Source organism: Rhinolophus ferrumequinum, chromosome 21 (assembly GCF_004115265.2).
Source record: "Rhinolophus ferrumequinum isolate MPI-CBG mRhiFer1 chromosome 21, mRhiFer1_v1.p, whole genome shotgun sequence".
Classification (NCBI taxonomy): domain Eukaryota; kingdom Metazoa; phylum Chordata; class Mammalia; order Chiroptera; family Rhinolophidae; genus Rhinolophus; species Rhinolophus ferrumequinum.
Genome location: NC_046304.1, coordinates 41,203,991 through 41,228,498, shown reverse-complemented (window position 1 = coordinate 41,228,498; position 24,508 = coordinate 41,203,991). Strand labels below are relative to the sequence as shown.

Sequence of the window (24,508 nt, the reverse complement as noted above, 5' to 3'; positions counted from 1 at the left end):
TTTATGGCTGTAGTATATATGTGTCAAATTTTCCTGGTTATCAGTAGTACTAAGGTAGCTGGTGAATCATTGCATCTTTTGTGGCTTATGCGTCACAGAATAAATAATTGTGGCAGATATGCTGGGAGATGTTATATAATGGAAACTGTAAATTATACAATACATATATGTGTGTGTGTATATATATATATAAAACTTATATTAAGAGATGGGAAAGAAAATGGTGGGTTTTTTTAAAGATTTTTATTGGGGAAGGGGAACAGGACTTTATTGGGGAACAGTGTGTACTTCCAGGACTTTTTTTTCCAAGTCAAGTTGTTGTCCTTTCGATCTTAGTTGTGGAGGGTGCCATTCAGCTTCAAGTTATTGTCCTTTCAGTCTTAGTTGAGGAGGGCGCAGCACAGCTCCAGGTCCAGTTGCTGTTGCTAGTTGCAGGGGGCGCAGCCCACCATCCCTTGAGGGACTGGAGGAATTGAACTGGCAACCTTCGGAGTTAGGAGCATAGAGCTCTAACCGCCTGAGCCACCAGGCTCTTAAGAAAATGGTTTTAAGTGCCTAATGTGTGCCAGTCAGTATACTAGGAGCACTATATATGTATCATTTCATTTAATTCACACAAATCCAAGAAATAGAGCTCCAATTTTCAGATGAGGAAATTGAGGCTGAAGAAAGTTAAATAATCACCCCTAAAGTCACACTGCTGAAAGTACCGGCACACAACTTTGAACAAAGGTCTCCAACATCATCAAATCCTGAGTATATTCTTTCTACTCACCATGGTTTTTCATTTACAACAAAATTAAACAAGTAAGTTCTTAAGAAATCCCCATGTTTTATAAAGGAGTAATTAGGTGGTGATTATTTGCAATACAAAATAATTCTTCTATGTGCCACAAAGTTTCCTCTAATAGAGATTTCCAGAGATCCTTAAGTGTGTATGGAGTACACAAGAATGCAGAGACACTTAAGGCGAAGGCTAACTGAAGATGCTAGTGATTGGAGGACTGCCAGAGTCAAGGATCATTTGTGTATTCATTCTATGTACATTACTGCTTAAAAAGTGCCCAGTAGGTGCTGGGATTATAATAGTGAGCAAAAACAGATGTCCCTACCTTTCTAGTGTTTATGTTATGGTGAGGAAGACATTATGCAGCACTATCCTAAATAAATACAAATTACAACAGTGAGAAGTGTGACAAAGGAAGGGTAGTTGGTGCTATTAGAGTGTATAATAGGATGCCTGACCTCATCTAGGGGTCCCAAAAAAGCCTTTCCTGAGAAAGAAGTTCAAAAAATGACTAGAATCTGCATGGTTTGGAGGAAAGGAGGAGCGTGACGGGTAAACTGCATTGTATGTTTAAAGGACGTGTGACAGGAGGGTAACATGGCAGGTTTGAGGAGCTGAAAGAAGGTTGTTGTGCTAACACGAAAAGCATGATACAAGATGAATTGGAGAGGTAAGCATGGACTATACCACACTGCCGAGTTTGGTGACTTTGGTTTTTATTGTTAAGGACAATGAGAAGCCCCTGAAGGATTTTAGCAGAGGGGTGATAGCATCAGCTCTGATTTGGGAGAAGCTCACAGAGAGAGAATGGATCCTAGGGTGGAAAAGAATTCAGAAAGGCCAAATAAGACTCTATTAAAGCAATCTAGGAAAAAACTGCTCTGCCTTAAAAAGGAAATGTTTATTGAGTTTCTCTCTTTCATTATTACTTTAGTTGTCTAATTTAAATATCATTTTGAAAGCTACCTCTATGCTTGGTTCCAGAACTGTAGGTCATATATGGTCTGGTAGGTCACCAGAAGGCCACATCAGTTCTTAGCTCAGAGAAGTGCCATGGTCATCTTGATTAGTGTCAGAGAGATCCCCTTTATCTGACCTGGATTGGGGTGTGGAGATCATATTAAGCATTTAAGAAATAGTTGTTGAGTGAAATTAGGTTTGAATACCCTTTAGCCTATCAGGAGATTTTTGGGGTTTTTTTGTTGTTTTTTTTGGGAGTTACTATATAGTCCCAATGTGGAAATTTTCTGAAGAGAACTCTCATAGTTTATCACATTACCTTTTATCTATCTCTTTGCTATGTTGTAATATAAAGGAGATGTAGGTTAGACAGCAGTGATTGTGTAGTATATTTGAAACCTGCGCTTAAATTTACCCCTTTCCAACACCACATGTTTTTGTTCTGAGGTTCAGCTTCCCAATTGTTTGATTGAAAAATAAAAAAAAGCACAGAGACCGCAATGACAGTGACCAAATAGGTGCCTATGGAATAATGAATGCCTAGCTTACTCATAGTTTCTTATTGTCAGTAGAGATCTGAAAATCCAAAATGTTAAGGCTTTGTACAGCTGAAGAACTTGATTTTCTCAAGTTGGTTAAGTTTTTTACTGAAATCAGGATCATATAGCAAACAAAGTAGATGTTCAGTAAATGTTTACTGAATGGATGACTGATTGTTTCAAAAGTGGTAGGTATATTGAGTAGGATGATAAGGCAAACGATCTGAATAGTACGGAGGAAAGTCTAGAGGACAGTCTACGATGTGATCTAAGCTGCTATTAACCAGAAAAATCTAGGTATCTTCCAGGTATTTGTAGATCACACCACTAAGAGATTTTATTGCCCCAAACCTGATCTATTCTAACCCTTCTATCAGACTGACCCATATCTCCTTATCAGATTTTTGCTTTTTAATATTTTGTTTATTGTGTCAAGAAAGAAACAACTAGATGTTGTTTTCTATTTATATTGTCAACATTAATGTTCCATTTGATTCATATAAAATCAATTGTAGTAGGAATGTCTTAACTTATGTTTTATCTCCAGATTGGGTTTCTAAAAGTTTGTAGGTCAGTGGAAATGGAAAATGCATTCAGAATTCCAAAATAAATATTCAGCAAACATTTGCTGAACATTCATTATGTTTAAGGGCAGTTATCCAGGGTAACTAGGGAAATAGCTAGTTAAGTAGGATAACCAGGGAGTTAGAGAGAAAAATAGAATCTGATTTTTGTCTTCAAGAAGTTGCAACCTATGTAGTTAACCAAGTAATATAACCAACTTTCGTAAACAGCCTGATTATTTTTTTAAAGCATAAACAAAACTGTCTAGAACCCCGTAGGATGGAGTTATTAATATTGCATGGGATAGATCAGTGAAGGCTTCATGAAAGGGAGAGGAACATGTAAGCTGAATTTTGAGGAAAGGATGACTAAAATTTCAGGAGATAGAAGGTAAAGAAAAGTACAGCCCAAACACAGGCAACAATGTTAGCAAAAACTCGGAAGTATTAAAATACAGTGGATGTTTCGGGACCTATAGAGGCCTTTTCTAGTTCCAGACCATAGGCAGCTTTAGTGAGATGTGAAAGCAGAGCTGTCAAAGGAAGATTAAAAGCCAGATGGGATTCGAATAGTTTACTAAGGAGTTTGTGTTTTATTCTGTAGGTATTTATTTTGTAAATTTTATGAGGCTGTCCAAGAGGAATTGTTAGAAAGTTTTGATCAGAGAGGAAGACATGATGATAATGATGATGGCAGCAACTAAAAGTACAGTAGTTCCCCCTTACCCGTGGCCTGCCACGTTTTGAAAATATTAAATGGAAAATTCCAGAAATAAACAATTCATAAGTTTTTTTCCCCCTCCCTCTTCTCCCAACAATTCATAAGTTTTGATTTGCACACTGTTCTGACTAGTGTAATGAAATCTAGCACCATCCTGCTTCATCCCACCTAGAATGTGACTCATCCCTTTGTTTCGTATTCACGCTGTTTACGCTACCTGCTCATTAGTCACTTTGTAGGCTTCTCATTATGAGACTGACTATTGTGTTATCACAGCGCTTAGTAAAGTCAAGTTAGTGCTTAGTAAACTAACCATTATTTTACTTAATAATGGCCCCAAAGTGCAAGAGCAGTGATGCTGGTGATTTGGATATGCCAAAGAGAAGCTGTAAAGTGCTTCTTTTAAAGAGTGAAAAGGTGAATACAGTACAAATGAGATCTTTTGAGAGAAGGAGACCACAGTCACATAAATTTTGTTACAGTATATTGTTACAATTGTTCTATTTTATTATTATTAGCTATTGTTAATCTCTTATTGTGTCTAATTTATAAATTAAACTTTATCGTAGGTATGTATATATAGGAAAAAGCATAGTATGTATAGGGTTTAGTACTATTCACAGTTTCAGGCATCCATTGGGAGTCTTAGAATATATCCCCCAAGGATAAAGGGGGACTACTATATCTAAATTCAACTCCACAAATATATCTATCTCCTGTTATGTATCAGGCTCTAATACTGTCTCCCATCAGCTAGACCAGTGTTTCTTAATAAACCAAGATATCTGCGAACCCCAGCACTATATACAGGTTTTCTGTATATAGTTGCATGTGCTTTTTTCTGGGGAGCCTCATAGCTTTCATAAGTTTTTCAAGAGTGTGCTATAAAAGGAGGGAGAAGGGGCCCGACCGGTGGCTCAGGCAGTTGGAGCTCCGTGCTCCTAACTCCGAAGGCTGCCGGTTTGATTCCCACATGGGCCAGTGGGCTCTCAACCACAAGGTTGCCAGTTCAATTCCTCGAGTCCCGCAAGGGATGGTGGGCTCCGCCCCCGGCAACTAAAGATTAAATACGGCACCTTCAGCTGAGCTGCCTCCCGGATGGCTCAGTTGGTTGGAGCGTGGGCTCTCAACCACAAGGTTGCCAGTTCGATTCCTGCAAGGGATGGTGGGCAGTGCCCCCTGCAACTAGCAACCGCAACTAGACCTGGAGCTGAGCTGCGCCCTCCACAACTAAGACTGAAAGGACAACAACTTGAAGCTGAACGGCACCCTCCACAACTAAGATTGAAAGGACAACAACTTGACTTGGGAAAAAGTCCTGGAAGTACATACTGTTCCCCTTCCCCAATAAAATCTTAAAAAAAAAAAAAAAAGGAGGGAGAACTAAGTACTTACCTAGAAATGAAGAAGAATTGTTCTGAACCCTGAATGCTTACCAGTAAAAAGGTTTAAAAATAAGGATACCTAAACTCAATCCCAGCCACCAGGGACTGTGATTTAGTCAGTGGCTTTGAAGTAGAGCACCATCAAGCAAGAGTTGATAGCCACTGATCTCGTCAGGAGTAACACTGAAAGGTACTCCGTGGGAACAGAAACTATTTATTAATTACTGTACTCCCACTCTAGAAAGTGCTTGGCACATAGTAGGTACTCAGTAAATACTTACTGAATGAATGAGTACTAGAGCCCCCCAGTTCAGAAAGTTAAAAAGACCCCTCCAATTGCTTTATCATTCATAGTAAGTCACACTGGAATCAGTAAAAACATTTCCTCACACAAATGATAATATACCCTTTTACTCTAAATAGCTACGTATAATGTTGATATCCATCACAGGCAGATGCTATCAGAAGTAAAGCCGAGGAGCAGTAAGGACTGGGGCCTTCGATCCTTGGTTAATGGTACACGGAAGAGTTAGGAGCAGCAGAGATGGGAACATTTTATTGAAGGTTCTGGCTGTTTCAGCATAGCCTGTTTTGGGTACCTTTTTCGTTTAGATGGCTCTAATTAGGGAAGAATCATATAGTGATCTAACAGTACTTAACAGGTCCTATTGGTATTTAGTGACCTCTTTTTTTTCTATAAACATCTGAAAATTCCAGGATTTCTCTTATTTAGAGCAGATAAGTTTTATGCACATATATTGGAATCATTTTACAGAATATGCCAACTACTGAAAATATTGGGGGCGAGTGAAATGATAGTTGCTATTACATTTCTTACCAAAGGGAAATTTCTTTGTAGCCCAACTGATTTGGGCGGATTATGAAAGGTGATGGAATTATGATTCATTTCCATTCATATGTAGGATGTTTTAATAGGAATAAGAAGTGGGTTAGGGCTGAGAAGGAACATGAAGGCCTAAGGCTGTGGAACTTGAGTAATTCAAGTCTTTCTTTTAAAGCAAAGGGACGTGACCTGAAGGATTCGAAATTATTTTATTCATGGCATCTGAATTAACATTAAATGAGACAACCTCTTTGACTTTGGGGATTCTGCTGAATAGGGAGGTTTTTAATTAGAGTAAGTCTTCTAGGTCAGTCCTTTTCAAACTTTAACATGCATAAAAATCACCTGGGGATCTTGTTTAAATGCATTCTGATTTACCGTGTTTCCCCAAAAATAAGACCTAGCCGGACAATCAGCTCTAATGCGTCTTTTGTAGCAAAAATTAATATAAGACCTGGTCTTATTTTACTATAAGACCGGATCTTTAATATAATATAATGTAATATAATATAACATAATACTGGGCCTTATATTAATTTTTGCTCAAAAAGATGCATGAGAACTGATGGTCCGGCTAGGTCTTATTTTCAGGGAAACACGGTTGTAGGTCTGGGGTGGTCTGAGATTCCACACTTCTTGAAAGCTCCCAGAAGATGCTAGTGTTGAAGTAGCAGGCAATGACTGGATTAAGAACACTAACATTGGAGGAAAATATGCTGCCAGTGTTGGTATAGTTTACTCAAAAGTTAAGTTTGAATTCTCTCCTTCTTCCTATCTGTTGTATCTGGATGGGAATGGTCAGATAAGACATCTCTGAGATACTATAAAATACTAAATAGATAATAAGGTTGAGTAAACAAGAGGCTCTAGAGACCCCAAATGAAGTTACTTTACCATTTATTTGTTAAGGAAATAGAAAAATGTACTCCTGGACTAAGTCATCAAGTACTGTTAGGACTTCTAATTTTAAAAATTTATAATTAATCCTCATTGCAATGTTATTAAACATTTGCTTGTTTGTTCAAATACTTGAGCTTTACTATATCCAAGCTGTATTAATCACTTATAATGTAATCTAGATTTACTGTTATAATGTTAGCTAATGATCTCCATTAGGTAATCAGATCTTACTTGTGAGCTAGTGTGCATGCTAAAAATAAAAAAAAATTGTATCATGATCAGTTGTGAGATCTCTCAAAAATAGTTACTAAAAATATGTCAGCTTATGAATGATTTACTTTTTAAAAAATTAATTGGAGACTTTCATATCTTATGACAGACTAAAAGTTAAAAGAAACCCAGGTGGGTTAAAAGAAACTCCTGTGGTTTAGTGCTCCTAAAAATTCTGGGTAAAACAGTAAGAAGACAAATTGCCTAACAGAAAATGTATGACACATAAACCAGCAGTTTCAGAAAATAATTTGACATTACCCAGTAAAGATGTACATGTGTATACTCAACAATTCAGTAATTTTATTCTTAAGTATATATTCTAATTTAGAGAGTTCTTACACATGTACCCCAAGAGATGAATACAAGAGTTTTCATGGCAGCATTATTATAACTGGAAAAACAAAAACAGACAAACAAAAAAACTAGAAATAACCCAAATGTTCATATGCTGTAAAATTGATAAAATACGTTTTGGTATATTTATACAGTGGAAATATCTATTCAGGCATCAAAATAAATGAATTCCAGCTGCACACAACAGTGAGGATGAATTTTCAGAACATAATATTGGGTTACAAAAATAAATCATAGGACAATACATGTAATATGATTGTATTTATTTAAAATTCAAGACAGAGAAAACTAAATGTTACATTGCTTAAAGATGATAGATACAAATGTGTAAAAATTGTGAAGAAAACCAAAAGAAAGATTAACAAAATTCAGGGTAGTGGTTTCCTCATTAAGTCAGAGAGAGGTTATGTGACAGATGAAGAGTGCATAATGGGCTTCAGAGATGTTGGTAATGTTTTATTTCTTGAGCTGGATAGGGAGTACGTGGGCCTAAGTGCTTTTGTTCATTATTATTAAAAATGTTCTTCTATCTGATATATACAAGTACTCAATGTTTCATAATTCTAAAAAAGAAAAAATATGTTCAAATAGATTAAAGGTTATACCTGTGATAACTTTACTCATTTGTATTTCAGTATGCTTCCTTGAGTGGGTGAGAATAGGATGGCATTAAGGGTATGCGACGGGGAAGTTTCTGTAGGTAACATGCATTTGAACATCTTCCTCATATGTATCATGAAAAATTGTTGAAAACCACTGCTGTAAGTTTAGAGCAATGTAGCTTAGTGGGGTAGGCAGACCTACTAATGAATAACTAATATGGGTGCTCATACTGGAAGAGGTATGTTTACCCACCCCACCCCACCCCAAAAAAAAGGCCTAGAGATCAGCCAGGAAAGCTCAATGAAGTAGATGTTATTTAAGCTGGGTCTTTAGGATGAGCAATTTATAAGGGGAGGTAGGGGGACTGGGGAACGAGGTATAACCCACGTTCCCCAGTGAAGGAAAAGGAAGTTACAAAGGCACAGAGGCCCAAAAGTCCATGGAGAATCCAGTGAGTAAGTTCAGATATGTGAAGAGCCTTATCTAACACACTTTGGAGTTTGCACTGTGGGCATTGAGGTTTTATTACTTAAATTAGGGGTGTTGATTTGAGGATCATATGCAAGGCTCTGTGCTAGGAGTTACCGTCAACTCTATATGTTTGTATATTTATGTTCTTTTCCTCCACTTGCAGGCTGCTATATGGCAAGCACTAAACCACTATGCTTACCGAGATGCAGTTTTCCTCGCAGAACGACTGTATGCAGAAGGTTTGTAATGTATTCGTTTCTGTTGAACCACAAATGAATAAAATACACGAATTCCATCACTTTTGAGGACTGTAACAAGATTCTGAGCATCACATTGTTTTCTTTATGACTGACATTGGTTCATAAAAACTTTTCCTTTATCTGTGTAGCTCCATTATAGGCTACTTTTAATAACTGTGTAGAGTTGCTTCAGGTTTTACACTATGTTTTATTTAATCTTTTTCAATCTTTAGGTATTTTTTCCTCAAGTTTTTTTTATTAGAACAGAGTCTATATTCTGTGGTGAAGAGTATGGATAAGAGTCTATAGCTTCAGCACAGACCCTAACCCTGTCACCTAAATATGCAGTTGTATACTTTGGACAAGTTGCTTAAGTCTGAGTATTTCAGATTTCTTATCTATAAAATAAAGATAATAATTATTGCCTCATACAATTGAAGAATTAAATGAGGTAATGTATTTAAAGCACTTGACACAATCTTCTGGCATGGTAATAAAATGCTCAATAAACTCTGCTAGTAATATATGTTTTGTTTCTGTCATGATTCTCTAAGATGCTAATATAGATAATTATGTACAGTTTTTTTTTTTAGACTTTTATTTTTAAGTGTGTTTTTCCAGGACCCATCAGCTCCAAGTCAAGTAGTTGTTTCAATCTAGTGGTGGAGGGCACAGCTCACAGTGGCCCATGTGGGAATCGAACCGGCGACCTTGTTGTTAAGAGCACTGTGCTCTAACCAGCTGAGCTAACCAGCCACCCCCATGCAGCTTTTTTTTTTTTAAGTCATTTCCTTCGCTTATATACTCTGAAATGGCATATACAGGTCAAACAATGTGATCAATTCTACAACAAATTACTTTTTACCCAATTAATAATCCAGCTGAGAGAGGTATAATAATCTGGGGTGTCACCAACAGTGTAAAACTTCCTTCAGAGTCCTGTCAGTATCAGATTTGACCATTTTAATGTATTTTTGCTTACTTGAGAATTGTGAGATATTTTGTCTTGCATTTTTATAACCATGAGGGATTAATGGGTGTTTTCTCAAATGTTTGTTTTAAGATTTTTTCATATTCTGTGAGCTATATCTTTATTACATATTTGCCCCAGATTGTTGCTTTTTAATCTTAATTCCACTTATTTTTATTATTCTGATATTTAAAATTGTTATGTAGTTGAACTCATCAGCTTTGTCATTTATACTTGTTCTCCTATTGCTTCAATAGCTGGAAAATTGTCATCTTTCTATAACTATAATAAATATATGGTTCTTGGTAGTTTAAAAAATTTAAAGAATTTATCATAGTATTAGTACTTAATTTATTCAATGTTATTTATTAAATAATGCTTTTTTTCCTCTCCCACATGATATTTTACTTGGTTTTATATTAAACTTTTAAAAAATGTTTTGCTGTCTCCTGAATCTCTCCTCTCCTTTGTTAATTTACTATTTTTAACCCAATATCATTCCATTTTATAATTAACTCTTTATATTGTCTTTTAGTATTTAATAAGACATCATTTTTTTTTTTCCCTTTCCAATTCATTCTTTGGTAAGAAGTCTTTACTTTTTTCTTATCCTTCCATATTTCCATATGTATTTTATTATTGCTTTGAAATTTCACAGATATTTTGATCAATGCTGACCTGTAACCACACAAGTCTGTAAATTGATTTAGGAAATATTAACACCATATATGTAGTATGGTGTTTATATATATATATATATATATAGGTATATATATATATATATATAGCCTTCCCAGCCAGAAACAGTGCTGCATTCTTTTTACTCTGGTGTTTATTTTTTTGTTTAATTTTCCTACTTTTTGTGTAAGCTCCCATTGGATTACTTGCCAAGAATTTTTATTTCTTATGGTTGTAGATGAGCTTTATTTTGTGTATTTTGTGTGTTCCTGCATGAATTGATAGTGGAACGTTTTTTCAGTTTTATGATTTCAGTCTAATAGTAAGTGTTAGTAACCTAACTAGAAGCATAAGAAGGTAGATATTAGGGGTTTGCTAGGCACGTGTCACAAAAGGACAAGAAATAAGAACATAAAGAATAGACAAGATGTGGACCGGGAAATACAATCTACATAGGAAAGTTAATACAGAAAGGGATTGGTAAGTAAGAGAGGATATAGAGAGGTACTGGAAGTCCAGATGAGGTTGAATTGGGAGATGTATGGGAATAATGTAGGAGAGGAAGACCATGAACCAGGTGTGCAAAATTCTTTCGTTTAATGAAGCAGAATGTGCTGAATCACATAGCTGAGAGTAATGAGAAGAAAGAATGAACCTCAGGAGCAGGGGATTTCACAAAAGGGCAAAGAGTAATGCTTAGAAATAATTTTGAGAAGCAGGGAGGAAACCAACCTTACCTTGACGCTGATACAAGTGAGGTATGAGAGAATTCGCATCTCTGAGAGTGCTGTCAGGTCCTCAAAGGAGGCTGGGCGTGCAGTTAGGAAAGTGGGGAAGATCTGTGGAGCAGGAGTCTGAGGTCCCAATGAAAACATTTAGAAGAGTGAGGGAAAGAAGATAATACAGTAGGTTACCCTACTTTCCTCAATTATGTAAAAGCAGGGTTTATTATGAATAATCTACATACATATATTTTCATCGATACCTAGGCAACCCTCATGTTTTGCTGTCTTATACTTTTTCTTTTTTGAATTTGTTTATTAAAGATAGGCAGTTTCTAGTTTGTTATAGTTAGGCTCCAAAAGATTGTAAATTAGTGGTTTCAAATTCAGATAGTTTTCCCATAGAATTGGGACAGGATCCAAATTAATCCACATAAAGTTGTTTAATCTACTTTCTATCTGTGTCTGATACAATGCTTAACACTTGAGAAGTTGCTTAGTGTTAGTTTCTCTCAATATAGAAATTAACCACTTTGTATTTCTATGAGGGAAGATTTTACAGGTTAAGTGCTGTGGGAACAGATACTATCCTGACTTAATAATAATGACAACAATAACTTCTGCCATTTATTGATTATTTACTGTGTACTAGGTCCTCTAGATACTTATTAATATTAATTCGTTACTTAGTCTTCAATAATCCTATGAAATAGACACTGCTATTGCCATTTTAGAAATGAAGAAACTAAGACCAGTGTTCACAAGCCGTAAGTGGTAGATCTGACTCCACTTTTCTGAGGGTAGCAAATACCGGGATGCCCAAAAAATATACATACATGTGACTTGTATATCGGTATATATTGAGTATTAGAATTTTAATACAGTTTTTTTCCTTTCTTAAGATGTGTACACCTTCTATTTGGCCCCTTCTGTGCATGCCACTCCTCTGATTTATCATTAGACGTCACTGATCATCGCAGTACTCGTTCCCACTGAACCAGCCTTAGAATTCTTGTCAACGCAGTGTTGCTGGCTGACACTTCGTTGACCAGAGTTGGTATGCTAGAAGTAACCTATTTATTTGCCCCTTTGCTCAGTGGCTTCCTATGCCAGTAGCAGTAGCTCCTCTGTTTTAGAGAAAGGTATCCAACAGGCATGAAGCTAACTAAAGAAGCTGATGGGCAGGATCCTCTGTAAGTCAAATTCTTGAAATAATTTCTCAGTTTCACCAGTTCCTTTGTCACTTGTTTTTCTCCTAAGCGTTCCATAGATAGCCTGAATAAGACTGTGGTATAAGCAGATGGTGTAAGAGAAAATCTCAACTCAGGTATTCATTAACCACTTGGTCTTAGTGAAGAACTTATTCTGAGCCTGATTTTCCTCATCTTTAAAATGAGAAGAGAATCTATTTAACAAGATGACTTTAAGAACTAAATATAATCTGTAGTTTCTGGCGCATAGGAAGTCCTTTACAAGTTCCCTCTTTTTCCTACTGTGTTTCCCCGAAAATAAGACCGGGTCTTATATTAATTTTTGCTCCAAAAGATGCATTAGGGCTTATGTTCAGGGGATGGCATCCTGAAAAATCATGCTAGGGATTATTTTCCAGTTAGGTCTTATTTTCTGAAAAAAACGGTATTTAACTGTTAGGAATGAATAAAAATGGGTAGTTAGGCACACATAGAAATAGTCTTAGATGATATGGGCAAAGAATACATTAATACAACTAACATGATAGGTCCTTGGGGGGTGGAGAGAGAGAGAGATGATATATTTATATTCAGAAAATTAACCAGACGTAGGTTTTATGTGCATTTTTTTTTTTTTTTTAAATAAGGAAATGCTCAAGGCCTCTAGGAAGAGATGAAAAGTTGCTATCTATAAGGACCATATGGGACTGGCAATTGTATCTGTTGAAGCAAAAGGAAAAAGAAATAGCTGAAGGCATTGTGGCAACGTGTATTCCCTAAGTTATTTTGAGGGTCCTAGTCTAAAGCTCAAAATTGCTTGAAACCTAGTGTTTTATTTTAATATAGGTTTGCATCCTACACTACAAAATGTTTATTTTCAATATGAATACATTTTAAGTTAAAATGTTCACCAGTTTTCTACCTGTCTTAATGATTAATGGGCCAGATGTAGAAATTGCTTTGGGTGTATAGATTTCAGTAAATTGGGCTCAGTTGACGAGAACTGAGTCAAACATTCAGCATCTGTTTCTCTTCTCTAACTTAGCCATGATATTGAAAACCCCAACCAGAAATATGTGACTACAAATGGTAACATTAAAAAAAAATCATTTAGGGGCCGGCCCGGTGGCTCAGGTGGTTAGAGCTCCGTGCTCCTAACTCCGAAGGCTGCCGGTTCGATTCCTACATGGGCCAGTGGGCTCTCAACCACAAGGTTGCTGGTTCGACTCCCTCAAGGGATGGTGGGCTGTGCCCCCTGCAACTAACAACGGCAACTGGACCTGGAGCTGAGCTGCGCCCTCCACAACTAAGACTGAAAGGACAACAACTTGAAGCTGAACGGCACCCTCCACAACTACGATTAAAAGGACAACTTGACTTGGAAAAAAGTCCTGGAAGTACACACTGTTCCCCAATAAAGTCCTGTTCCCCTTTCCCAATAAAATCTTTAAAAAAAAAAAATCATTTAGGGGGCAACTGGTTAGCTCAGTTGGTTAAAGCGCAGTGCTCTTAACAACATGGTTGCCGGTTCGATCCCCACATGGGCCACTGTGAGCTGCACCCTCCACAACTGGATTGAAACAACCACTTGACTTGGAGCTGATGGTTCCTGGAAAAACACACTTAAAATAAATAAAAGTTAAAAAATATTATTTACCAGGTGGTGTTTAGGTTATCATTGAGGGGAAATGTCCAGCATACTATGAAAAATGTGGGCCATTATTGGTGGGAAACTTGATAAATATATCCTGTTGCTAAAAATTCAAGTCATTTTGTTATCTGAGAGGAATGGAAGGATGTCTGGCCCATTGGTTTATCATTTTACTGTCATAATTAAATGCTTGCCGGTGAAAAAGATAATGCTATTTTTAAAATCATCGTAGTTTTCATTTTTATTATGTGTTAGTAAATTAAGACTCTAATTTTCTCAATGAACTTTTTTTGTCCAAGATTCAACTGTTTCAGTTTATTATCTTAGATGTTTCACACAAACGCCATGCACATCAAACTCAATGCATTCAAAGCTGGATTCATAATCCTACCCTAATCTGAGACACCACTGTCACTTACTAGAAAATCTTCCTAACTAATTTTCCCATATCTGCCCTTCCCTGCCTTTTCCCTTTCCCCCTCCCAAATCAACTCATTCTCTTTTCTCTTTAAAACCCTTAGATTACTATAAGGATCTATCCCTAAACCTTTAACATAGGTTGCAAAGCCATGCACAATCTGGCCATCAGCTTTCTCCTCATGTGTTGCCACTTTCCCCCTCAAACACTAAGGAGTCCTTTTGAATTTCCTCCAGTGCTCTTATCTGTGGTATATTTACTCCATGCATGGTTTCAAAGTATTTAAAAACAGTATTAACCCCGTCATATACAACAAATATAAAACCAGTTAGTACTGGAGTTTAGAATGTAAACAAATACAGAGAAAATAAAAAGAGGGTGTAGTATTAAAATACTGAACTTGTATATGTAGATGAAATGTTCAACAACAGAAATGACTCTGAAAGATGGAATAAATCATACAATATGAAAAGTACAGCACCGAAGCAATTGAAAACAGTCAGCAAAAAAAACAAAAAAGTCAACGATGAAATAGAATTTACTTGAGCCACTTATGTGGTTCAGTGTCACATATGTACATCCCACATTAATATCAGGTGACTATTCAGGTGTTTTAAGTTTAGGAGAAGACTAATAATAATTTAATAATAGCACATATAGCTCTTACTGTGTCACGCACTATCTTAAGTACTCTACATATATTAACTCATTTAATCCTAAAAGCAACCCTTAGAGCTAGGGATCACTGTGTCCTTATTTTACAGATAAGAAAACGGAGGATCAGAGAAGTTAACTTGCCCTAAGTCACATAGCTAATAAGTGGTGGTGTCAGAATCTGGTTCCAAGCAGTTTGGCTCTAGAGTTAGTATTCTAATCCAGGTGATGTAATGCCTATAGTTGATGTAAGAACTTAAAAGATAATCAAGACGAAACGTATCACAAATCATAGCTGATCCCATAGTTTCTACGCCCTTTGAACACTTACAACGTCAGCGTTCATGACAGCACAGCAAGCAGAACTCTAACATCTAAGGAATTCTCTATGGTATTTGTAGAGTTTATCAAGGCTGGATAAAGGACACTCACCTCAACAAACTTAAGTCTTGCCAAAACTGGTCCATTTTTGAAAAAGCTGCTCATGTACATTGTACGTCAACGTGAAGAAGAGGTGTCTGTCTGGGTTGAAAGCACTGAAAGACTAATTTACCTTCCTGTTTGATGGAAATGCATCTAAAGAATGCGAGCTTAAATCCCTCTTATTTATTTTGGACTTACATTAAATGACCTTTCAACTTTTGAAGCCTAACCTGTTTGTAAGAAGAGGAGCGTCAGTGTTCTGTAATTTCTTACTTGTTTTCCGGAACTCTTTCATATATATATATATATATATATGTTTTTGGTGTTTTTTTTTTACCACAGTGAAATGTTTCATCATATAAATTAGGGGTGTCCAAACTGTGGCCCACGGGCCAACTGCAGCCCACAATCCATTTTTAATTGGCCCGCAACAAATTCCAAAAATGTATTTCGTTTACTTAAGTAAACCAGGTGAGGCAATGCGTACTTCACCTCGAGTGAGTGGCCCGGCTGTTTGTGTATTTTACCGCATAGGGCCCTTGGTGAAAACCGTTGAAAAAAGTTTGGACACCCCTGATATAGATGTACCATAATTTAACTAGCACATGATTGATTTCTCAATATTACTTTAAAAGTGACTTCATAGAGTCAATGCTTATTTCACTCCTGATTATAAAATATATTATGGACCTTAATAATTCTCAATCACATATTTTAATTAAGACTCTAAGTAAAGGATGATAAATAAATGTCATACAGACATCTGTAACTAGTTTGCAGATCCTGTTATTTTGATCTCTGCACACTTACTAGCTAAGCCATGATCAGCCTTAGAATTTTTCTGAATTTAGTACTTGAGGCAGCCTCTATCAGTCAATTGGAGTTACTGTTTCAGATGAAATCTATTTGTCAATACTCTAGATTTATTATAGCTGCTTACTGTTGGCTCACTAGTGGTGTTAGGACTGTCAGGTTATGTCTGGGGAGCCTCAAAAACCACCTATGTCTCTCCATGATTTTTACAACCCTTCAAGTAGTTGTGGACTTCCATCATCTGTTTCATTAATCTTCAAGTTTGCTTAAACCTCTAATTCATAATTCCATTTGAACATATAGTTTTTAAGTTAGTACACTTCAAAAGGTAACTGTATGACACTAAAATAAGTTTCTCTGTCTTTCTCTCTCTCTTTCTGTGTGTCTCTGTCACACACACACACACACATACATACAGAATATTTGGCATCTTTATGTTATTAGGGAATTTTTACCGCAGTGAAATATGGACCTAAACATAATCAACTGTTTTTAAGCCAAACATTTGATAAAACATTGTTATGGCTGAGAGTTAAACAAGTTTTGGGGAGCCATTGTTTACTGGTATCACCAATAGTTTTTGAAAATTTATTTATGAGGTGACAAGATGCTAGGTCTTTGCAAAATCTAGAAGAAATCACTAATTTTCTAATTCATGTGAATTAGCACCTGTAGTTCATTAAAATTAACAATTTGTTCCCGCTGCAGGAGAGCTCCCCATTCATTTTTTTGCTTATGATGCACTACTACTGTACATCCCGTTAACACATTTGTGCTAAAATATCATTTGCTACATACTATTCATTGTATATTATTTTTTATACTAGGGTTTCATCAAAAATATTAAGATGGACCTGAGAAGGGTTCTGTTGGGTTTTGCTTGCGTGTATATATGAAAAAAAAAAAAAACACAAAAAAAACTTTGTGAGTAAAATTTCAAATTATTTTTTTATCCCACATCTTTGAGTGACGTTAACTTTTCAGGAAGATGTGAACAGTGATTCTCAAACGTTAGTGCCCATCAGGATCACCTGAAGAATTTGTTACAACAGATTGCTGGTCCCCACTCCCAGAATTACTGATGGTAGTGGGCCTGAGCTAGGACCAAAGAATTTCCATTTCTAACAAGCTCCCAAGTCATGGTGACATTGGTACAGGGACCGCAGTTTGAGAAACACTGACTTAGAGGATCCTTCAGCCCACTGAGATTATTATATAAGCCATTTTTAGAAGCACAGATTGGTGATTTTCCCTTTTTCTGTCCCCTCTGTTCTTGCCTCCATATAATCATCTAGATTGATTGGTGGATTGTCAGGATAGAATTGAAGTAATGGTCAGTTTGGGAGAGAGTTAAATAAGGGGAAAAAATGCCACTTTTTATTAACTAAGATGGAAGGATATTTCCCAATGTGAAGATAGGGGACAGGTTGATGAATTATTCAGCTCTTGCCATTGGAGAGCAGTTTAATTATTGCAACTGTGTAGGTGTAAAGTCTGTTGGTTAAATGTTTAAATGGTGTGGGTATTCACAATTTAGAAATTTTGTAAATCTTAAATTATCTTGAATATAATTTAGTGTATATTTATTGTTAGAAAATAAGTCTTTTTTTTCAATCTGGTCCTTTTTCAATGTAGAAATTATTTCAGATTGGTAATTTATAACCCTGAGTTTTTCTCTCTAATGAAATTTGACTTCTATCCTCTCAAAGGGTCTATTAAAAAAATATTACATAAAAACAAGATGCTTTACTGGTAGTCTATTTAAAGGGGTGTGTGTGTGTGTGTGTGTGTGTGTGTGTGTGCGCGCGCGCGTGCGTTTGCTTTTCTTAAGGATTTACAGAGAATACCATGATTGTCTTCACTGTATCCCTTTAGTATCTTCCTTGGTATCTTCACTGTATCTTCCTTGTAGAAAGAAGGTAATCAGGACTCAGGGAACTAACTTTTCTATCAATAAAGTATTTCTCCTTTATTCAAATTTGGGTTAATGTTTCAAATTAAATAACATGCATAATTTTTTTGTTGCTAAACTTGTTTATTGCCAGATAAACAATGATTAACATTCAACGTACTGAATAATAGCCTTTTTTCCCCCGTATGTGTTCTTAGTACACTCAGAAGAAGCCTTGTTTTTATTGGCAACCTGTTATTACCGCTCAGGAAAGGCATACAAAGCGTATAGACTCTTGAAAGGACACAGTTGTACAACACCACAATGTAAATACCTGCTTGCAAAATGTTGTATAGATCTCAGCAAGTAAGTTTTTACAAATCTTTCCTAATTTTGTCCCTACTTATATTGTAGAATTTTGGTTAAAATCTTTCGATCAATTAAATTCTGATTTTCCTTTTTCCCCTCTTTTTTGGTAGTAGAGATTTGTCTAGTTCAGTAACTTTTGAAATGTTTATACTATTGCCTATGATGTTATTTATTTTTGTTAGGAAAGATTTCATTGTTATCGTAATAAGTAATAGAATTTAACTCTGGAGAAACTGAAGTTATAACTGATTTCTATCATTTTCTAGAGTCCCAAGGGTTACTTCCTTTGCTTTGTTTTCATTGTTAGACCAATGGAATAAGCCTAAAAACCCACTTACCCGTTCACCTGAGATTAATGCTCCCTTGGATCTAGGGAGTTGTGTGATTATTTCCCTTTCAATATCATTCTGTTTGGGAACCACTGCTCCTACCCCTTTGAAGCAGGGGGCAGATTCAGGAGAGTATGTACTTCCTTTGCACATTATAATTAAACCCAATCAGCTGTCCCAATTCTGAATCTGGAGGTAACAAGAGGTATAAGCAGTTATGTTCTGTTAAACTCTTTTTCTGTGCTGTAAGAGACGGAGTCATGGTAAAATTGACTAGACAGATCATTGTAAAAGCCTGTATGTGTATTCAGTGAAAAGATACAAATAAGCTTCATAAAGTCTCCATAATTTAATAAATATTTTATTTGCCCAGTGTCTAATTGGTGACTTTTAAAGCTATTTACCATATCTGTAAAGTTTCTGAGACATTTGTTATTGAATTACTTTTATTCCAAAGATTCTGATGTTAAATTCTTTAATGTCTATTTATTTAATTTACCAGCTTTTTAAGCCACTTGTTACATTAAATATCCTTACACCAGTTACAAATAGTTACAGTTTTTTAAAAATCCCACTGACAGTAAAAGAACTTTAGATATTACCTTTTATGTGTAAATGTACTTGAGAATTTTCTGCACGCTTGGAAAAAACTTCAAAATACAAGCCATTATAAACTGATATACTGAAAATATATACTGAAATCAGGCAATTTTTTTTTCATTAGGGAACGTTTGTGATTTTCTATAATTGACAAATAAAAAGAGATGAAGTGCTATTCAGGTTTCATTTATAAACCTAAAAATGACTGAGGCCATTAAGCATGCAATTTTTAATTAAAATATGTTAGTCTTATTTAATTTGCTTGCAAATTTCTATTTCAAGGAATTATAGAAGTGAGAAGGGTTACCACATCTGTTAATGAAAAACCATATTTTTCCCCCAGCATAATGGTCTTCCATTTCTTTTGATAATGAGTAATGTGTATGTTGTTCAGACGAGATTTGTACATACAGAGACTAAATTTAACTAGTTCTATTTTTAAAGGTAAGACTGGGATTTTAAGATCATAAATTCCCAGTCTTACAAATGATTTCTAAATACAAGTTTATTGGTATTCTAAAGGTACCATGAACTTTTTACTTCATCTATCTCTCTAGTAAGAGGTATTGGTGATGAACAATGTCTTTATACTCAGGGATTTTTGTATTGACTTATTTTAATCTGTAAATTTGTGTTTTAAAGGCTTGCAGAAGGGGAACAGATCTTATCTGGTGGAGTGTTTAATAAACAGAAAAGCCATGATGATATTGTCACTGAGTTTGGTGATTCAGCTTGCTTTACTCTTTCATTGTTGGGACATGTATATTGGTAAGTAATCATACAAATTACAAAAAAATTGTTTCCAATACTGGAATGATTTGTGTTTTTAAAAACCTATGTTGATCGGTGTTTATCATATAGCACTTGGCTGGGTAGTCCACAGTCTTCTAGTTCCATGATCTTGTTAAGCCTGTAAAATAGTAGAGATGTTGATGCCATTTTTGACTATCCACTTCGCCTTAATGATAATGGCTACAGCAGCACTAGCTAACAATTTGAGTGCCCAAGTGGATTTTTAACCTTGGTTGAGAATATCTTCATGTGATCCATTGAGGAAAAAGAAGAAAAGAGTGAAGTTTTTTCTCTAATATTGAATATCACTGCTATTCCTTAGAAAGAGACTTGAAGGCAAGTTTCAGTATAGTAATTCCATATCTGGCTTCTTCCCCAGTTAGCTCTTATATCATATATATATATATATATATATATATATATATATATATATATATATATATCTTTCTCTCTTTTTGTCTATGTATGTGTGTGTGTATATAGCTAATCTCTTCTTAGCAGACATTCATTTTGTTTTAAATTTCTTCTATTTTATAGTCTGTTCATCATATCATGGCTTATAAAAATTAGCCTTCCCAACTTACCAAAGTTGAAAAGAATTTTCCTTTCACTAAAATAAAAATATAGTTTAAATAATACCGGAGTAGAGGAGTTTCAACACAAATGATCACCTGTTACATTTCCAGAATATTTTTCCATGAATAAATTATTTTATCTTTGCTTAAATCAGTTTGTCCACCACTTTTCTGGCCATTAAATAATTAATGTCGTCTACTCATTACAACTTTAAAAATTTCTAATAAAAGTGTCTGTTTTATGTTACTTTGTGCAAGAAAAGCAAGGGGGTGATGATACTTGAAAACAGGAAAGAGATAATATAAAATTGAGAAAGATCTAATTTCCTGTCTGCAGAAAGCTTATAATCAATTGCAAAAGAGATGAGGGGACTATTAGCATGAATTACTTCAGGTGAGAAGCAATAAGAACTCTTGGAAAATTAGGATAATTCTCAAACATTGAGATTTCACTGTATTTTCCTTTTCCTGGCCTTATGCTAAAAGTTCCCACTTTCTACTCCTGTTACTTTGAAAAAAATGTTTTATATGTCTTGTTTTTCATTTCCTATTCTTAGATTACCCTTCAATCCATGGTAAATGATTATATAATTTGTGTGACAATTATTTTTCCTTTAACAAATTCCATCTGACAGTCTGACATACAGACTTTGATAAAACTTATATTTTCTGAAGTCTGTCACCTGCCCCTGCTTCCCTCTGCCTATGTGTTTATTGGCAAGTCTGGGAAGCTAAATAGCCTTCAACTGGTGGTATTTTCTTTAGTACATAATTTATTCTAGTTTCTACTCACTTGCAAAATTTGGAAATAATGCAAACTAATGTGTAGTTACCCCAGAGGATCTTTACATTTCTCTGAGATTACACTGACAATGCATAAACAGATGATATGTTTTAGCTGATACTTGACGGTTCTTTTGAAAACCTTCGTTAGATGCGATCTGGTCTTTTATAAAACCTTAGAGTTTTGGAAGAATTACGGTATCTTAATTTTTTCCATTCGACAATGAGGAATTTCAACCTTAAACCACATGATTAGTATTTTTTACCTGAAAGTGTCAATAAGTCTCACTAACCCTCAACCGAATTCTCCCTTCCATTTAAAAGCTAGGGAGGTAACAATGCTGGTCTAATATTAATTTCCAGAATGTTCCAAGTATATAGGGTTTCAGGGATAAATGTAAGCTTTTATACACCTGATTTATAAAGAAACAAATTTTTCTTTCATTAAGAGCTACCACCTCTACTTTGTTAGAAAATCTGATCGTGTAAATATGCTATATTTAAAGCATTTAAGTCACTTTCAAAATAACTGTTGGGATATTATATTAAAAATTAAGAATGAGACTGAAATATTTGGATGTTTTTCATATCTCCTTCAGTAATTCTAGTATCTGACAGTAAATTTAAAGCATTATAGGAGTATTCAAGAAGGCGATGATAGTTTATTTTGTTAGCATTCCTTTCAATTCATGTTCTGTTTGCTTTCACCTGACTTTTGACTTGAACTGCCCTAAATAACAGAGATTGGAGGACGGTAAGAAGGAGAAATGGGTGATCTAGCGAAGCATCAAGAAGAGTATTCTCAGAACTTTATATAAGACTTACCTAATTTCTGTACGAAAAATTTCTTTATAATAAATATTTTGAGTTTTATAGCTTGCCTAATCTATTTGTTTGTCTTTACAGCAAGACAGATCGGCTTGCCAAAGGATCAGAATGTTACCAAAAGAGCCTTAGTTTAAATCCTTTCCTCTGGTCCCCCTTTGAATCGTTATGTGAAATAGGTAGGTTTGTAGAGGTGGCTGGGGGAGAGATCCCCCAGTACCTCTTCCTTTTTGACCCCCTGCTTAGTTTTTGAAAAATGATACAAATTATCCACAAGAAAAATATTTTTCAAAGCTAAGGTTTGTTAAAATTGAGAACAAGAAATAAGGTAGCTATGTCTCAGGAATAATGTGGCCTTTCTTTTGTCCTCTAGAATGAGTTGTATTATAACACTAGCCAAAATAGCTTTTCGGATAAGGAAAGAAATGAATAACATGCCCAAAGCAGAAACTGTTACATAAGAAAGACCTGGAAAATATGGGGCGAGAGTATCTTGGTATATATACTCTGGGATAGATGAAGGATCATTTTAAAACATTGTTATGTCTATATACCTGGAAGCGCTTAAAGCTCTACTGTACTATCTACTGGGTTTCAGCTCTCCACCCCCACTCCTTACCTTGAGCAAAATGAGATCTAGATCTTTGCTTTCTGCTTTAAAACAAACAAATCTGGATTTTCCTCGGATTTATTATATTTAAAATCAATGTCATTGCAGTGTAGTTTACTTCCTAAATTTACAGCTTTATCTTAGGGGTAAACTTTTGCAATAAATTGATGGATGGGATTTTGGGAGGTAAATTTGATTAGCTGAAACAGACAGGAGAACTTCAAAACTCTGGATAAGGGCTTATTTCCACTTATTTATGCATAGCGGAGAAAAAACAAAAATCCTCATTTCTTCAGAACTTTTTTTTTCCCTTCACAGGTGAAAAGCCAGATCCTGACCAAACATTTAAATTAACATCTTTACAGAACTTTAGCAACTGTCTGCCCAACTCTTGCACAACAGTAGTATCTAATCATAATTTATCTCACAGACAGCCTGAGACAGTTCTTACGGAAACACCCCAGGACACAATTGTAAGTGTATCATACGCTAGTGTTCAAAATATTATGAAAACAAAAAAGAATGATCTGAACTAAATAATGTATTGTAAATGACATGGTAGAAATTTTCTGTTTCAGGAATTAAACAGACTGAATTTAGAATCTTCCAATTCAAAGTATTCCTTGAATACAGATTCCTCAGTGTCTTATATTGATTCAGCTGTAATTTCACCAGATACTGTCCCTCTTGGAACAGGAACTTCCATATTATCTAAACAGGTTCAAAATAAACCAAAAACTGGTCGAAGCTTATTAGGAGGACCAGCTGCTCTTAGCCCATTAACCCCCAGGTAAGACAAGCAAAAGATAGTTTAAAATGCGCTGTAATATTAAATGATCTTATAATAATTCATATTATTAGTAATATAAATTAACATGAACAGCAACTTCTAAATCATGGAAATAGAGGCATTTAATAAGTCAATAATGGATCTATTCTGTTTTCAGAAAATGAAGTAAAATAAAATACAGTGCCTGTGACTAAAAAATTAATATTAAATATTGGAGAAAATGTAAAACTCAAATATGCCTTATTTAGTTAGTGTTTGCATTAAAGATAATGTCTTTATGGCTGTACATCAGTGAATAGCAGTGAACCTCTTGAAATGGTGGAATGCTTATGATATAATCAGAGTGATATCAGTGGTTATTGTTAAAGTGCTGTTTTCCAAAACATGGAGGAAGGAATGACACCTATCAATATGAAATATTTTGTCAAAATTAGTAGATGTATATGCATGTGTAAATATAGGAACCCAGTCCAGAGGATACATACCTAAAATTATCAAAATAAAAAAATTATGTGTTAGAACAGGCTATGAATTGGGTTCCAGGGCCAGGGAGCTAATAAAGTAGCATAACCATGAGATTACAACAACTCATTGACCCACAAATGGATTCAATGGTCTCTAGAGACATTTTCTGTATAATAGTGTCTAAATTCCAAGAATTTGAAGTAATTTGATCATTTGGAACTTAGCTTTTACAAAGCCACTCTTTATTTCTAATAAGTCTCCTGAGATCAGTAGTTGCTGCTCAGTTTAGTCTTGTTTGATTAATTTTTTAAATTTTAGTTA

General features: G+C 35.2%; 1 protein-coding gene across 5 annotated transcripts in view; it reads left to right on the top strand.

The window, feature by feature from the left end:
• Positions 1-24,508, top strand: part of CDC27 (cell division cycle 27) — a 58,492-nt gene that overhangs the window by 5,788 nt on the left and 28,196 nt on the right. For 4 of the 5 annotated variants that reach the window (XM_033090246.1, XM_033090247.1, XM_033090244.1 and 1 more), the window contains exons 2-7: positions 8,564-8,639; positions 18,268-18,415; positions 19,990-20,115; positions 22,404-22,501; positions 23,251-23,405; positions 23,511-23,722. In XM_033090246.1, the coding sequence (XP_032946137.1) occupies positions 8,564-8,639; positions 18,268-18,415; positions 19,990-20,115; positions 22,404-22,501; positions 23,251-23,405; positions 23,511-23,722 (815 nt within the window). Of the gene's footprint in view, positions 1-8,563; positions 8,640-18,267; positions 18,416-19,989; positions 20,116-22,403; positions 22,502-23,250; positions 23,406-23,510; positions 23,723-24,508 lie in introns of those variants that run through there. The other variant, XM_033090248.1, reaches the window with a different exon arrangement.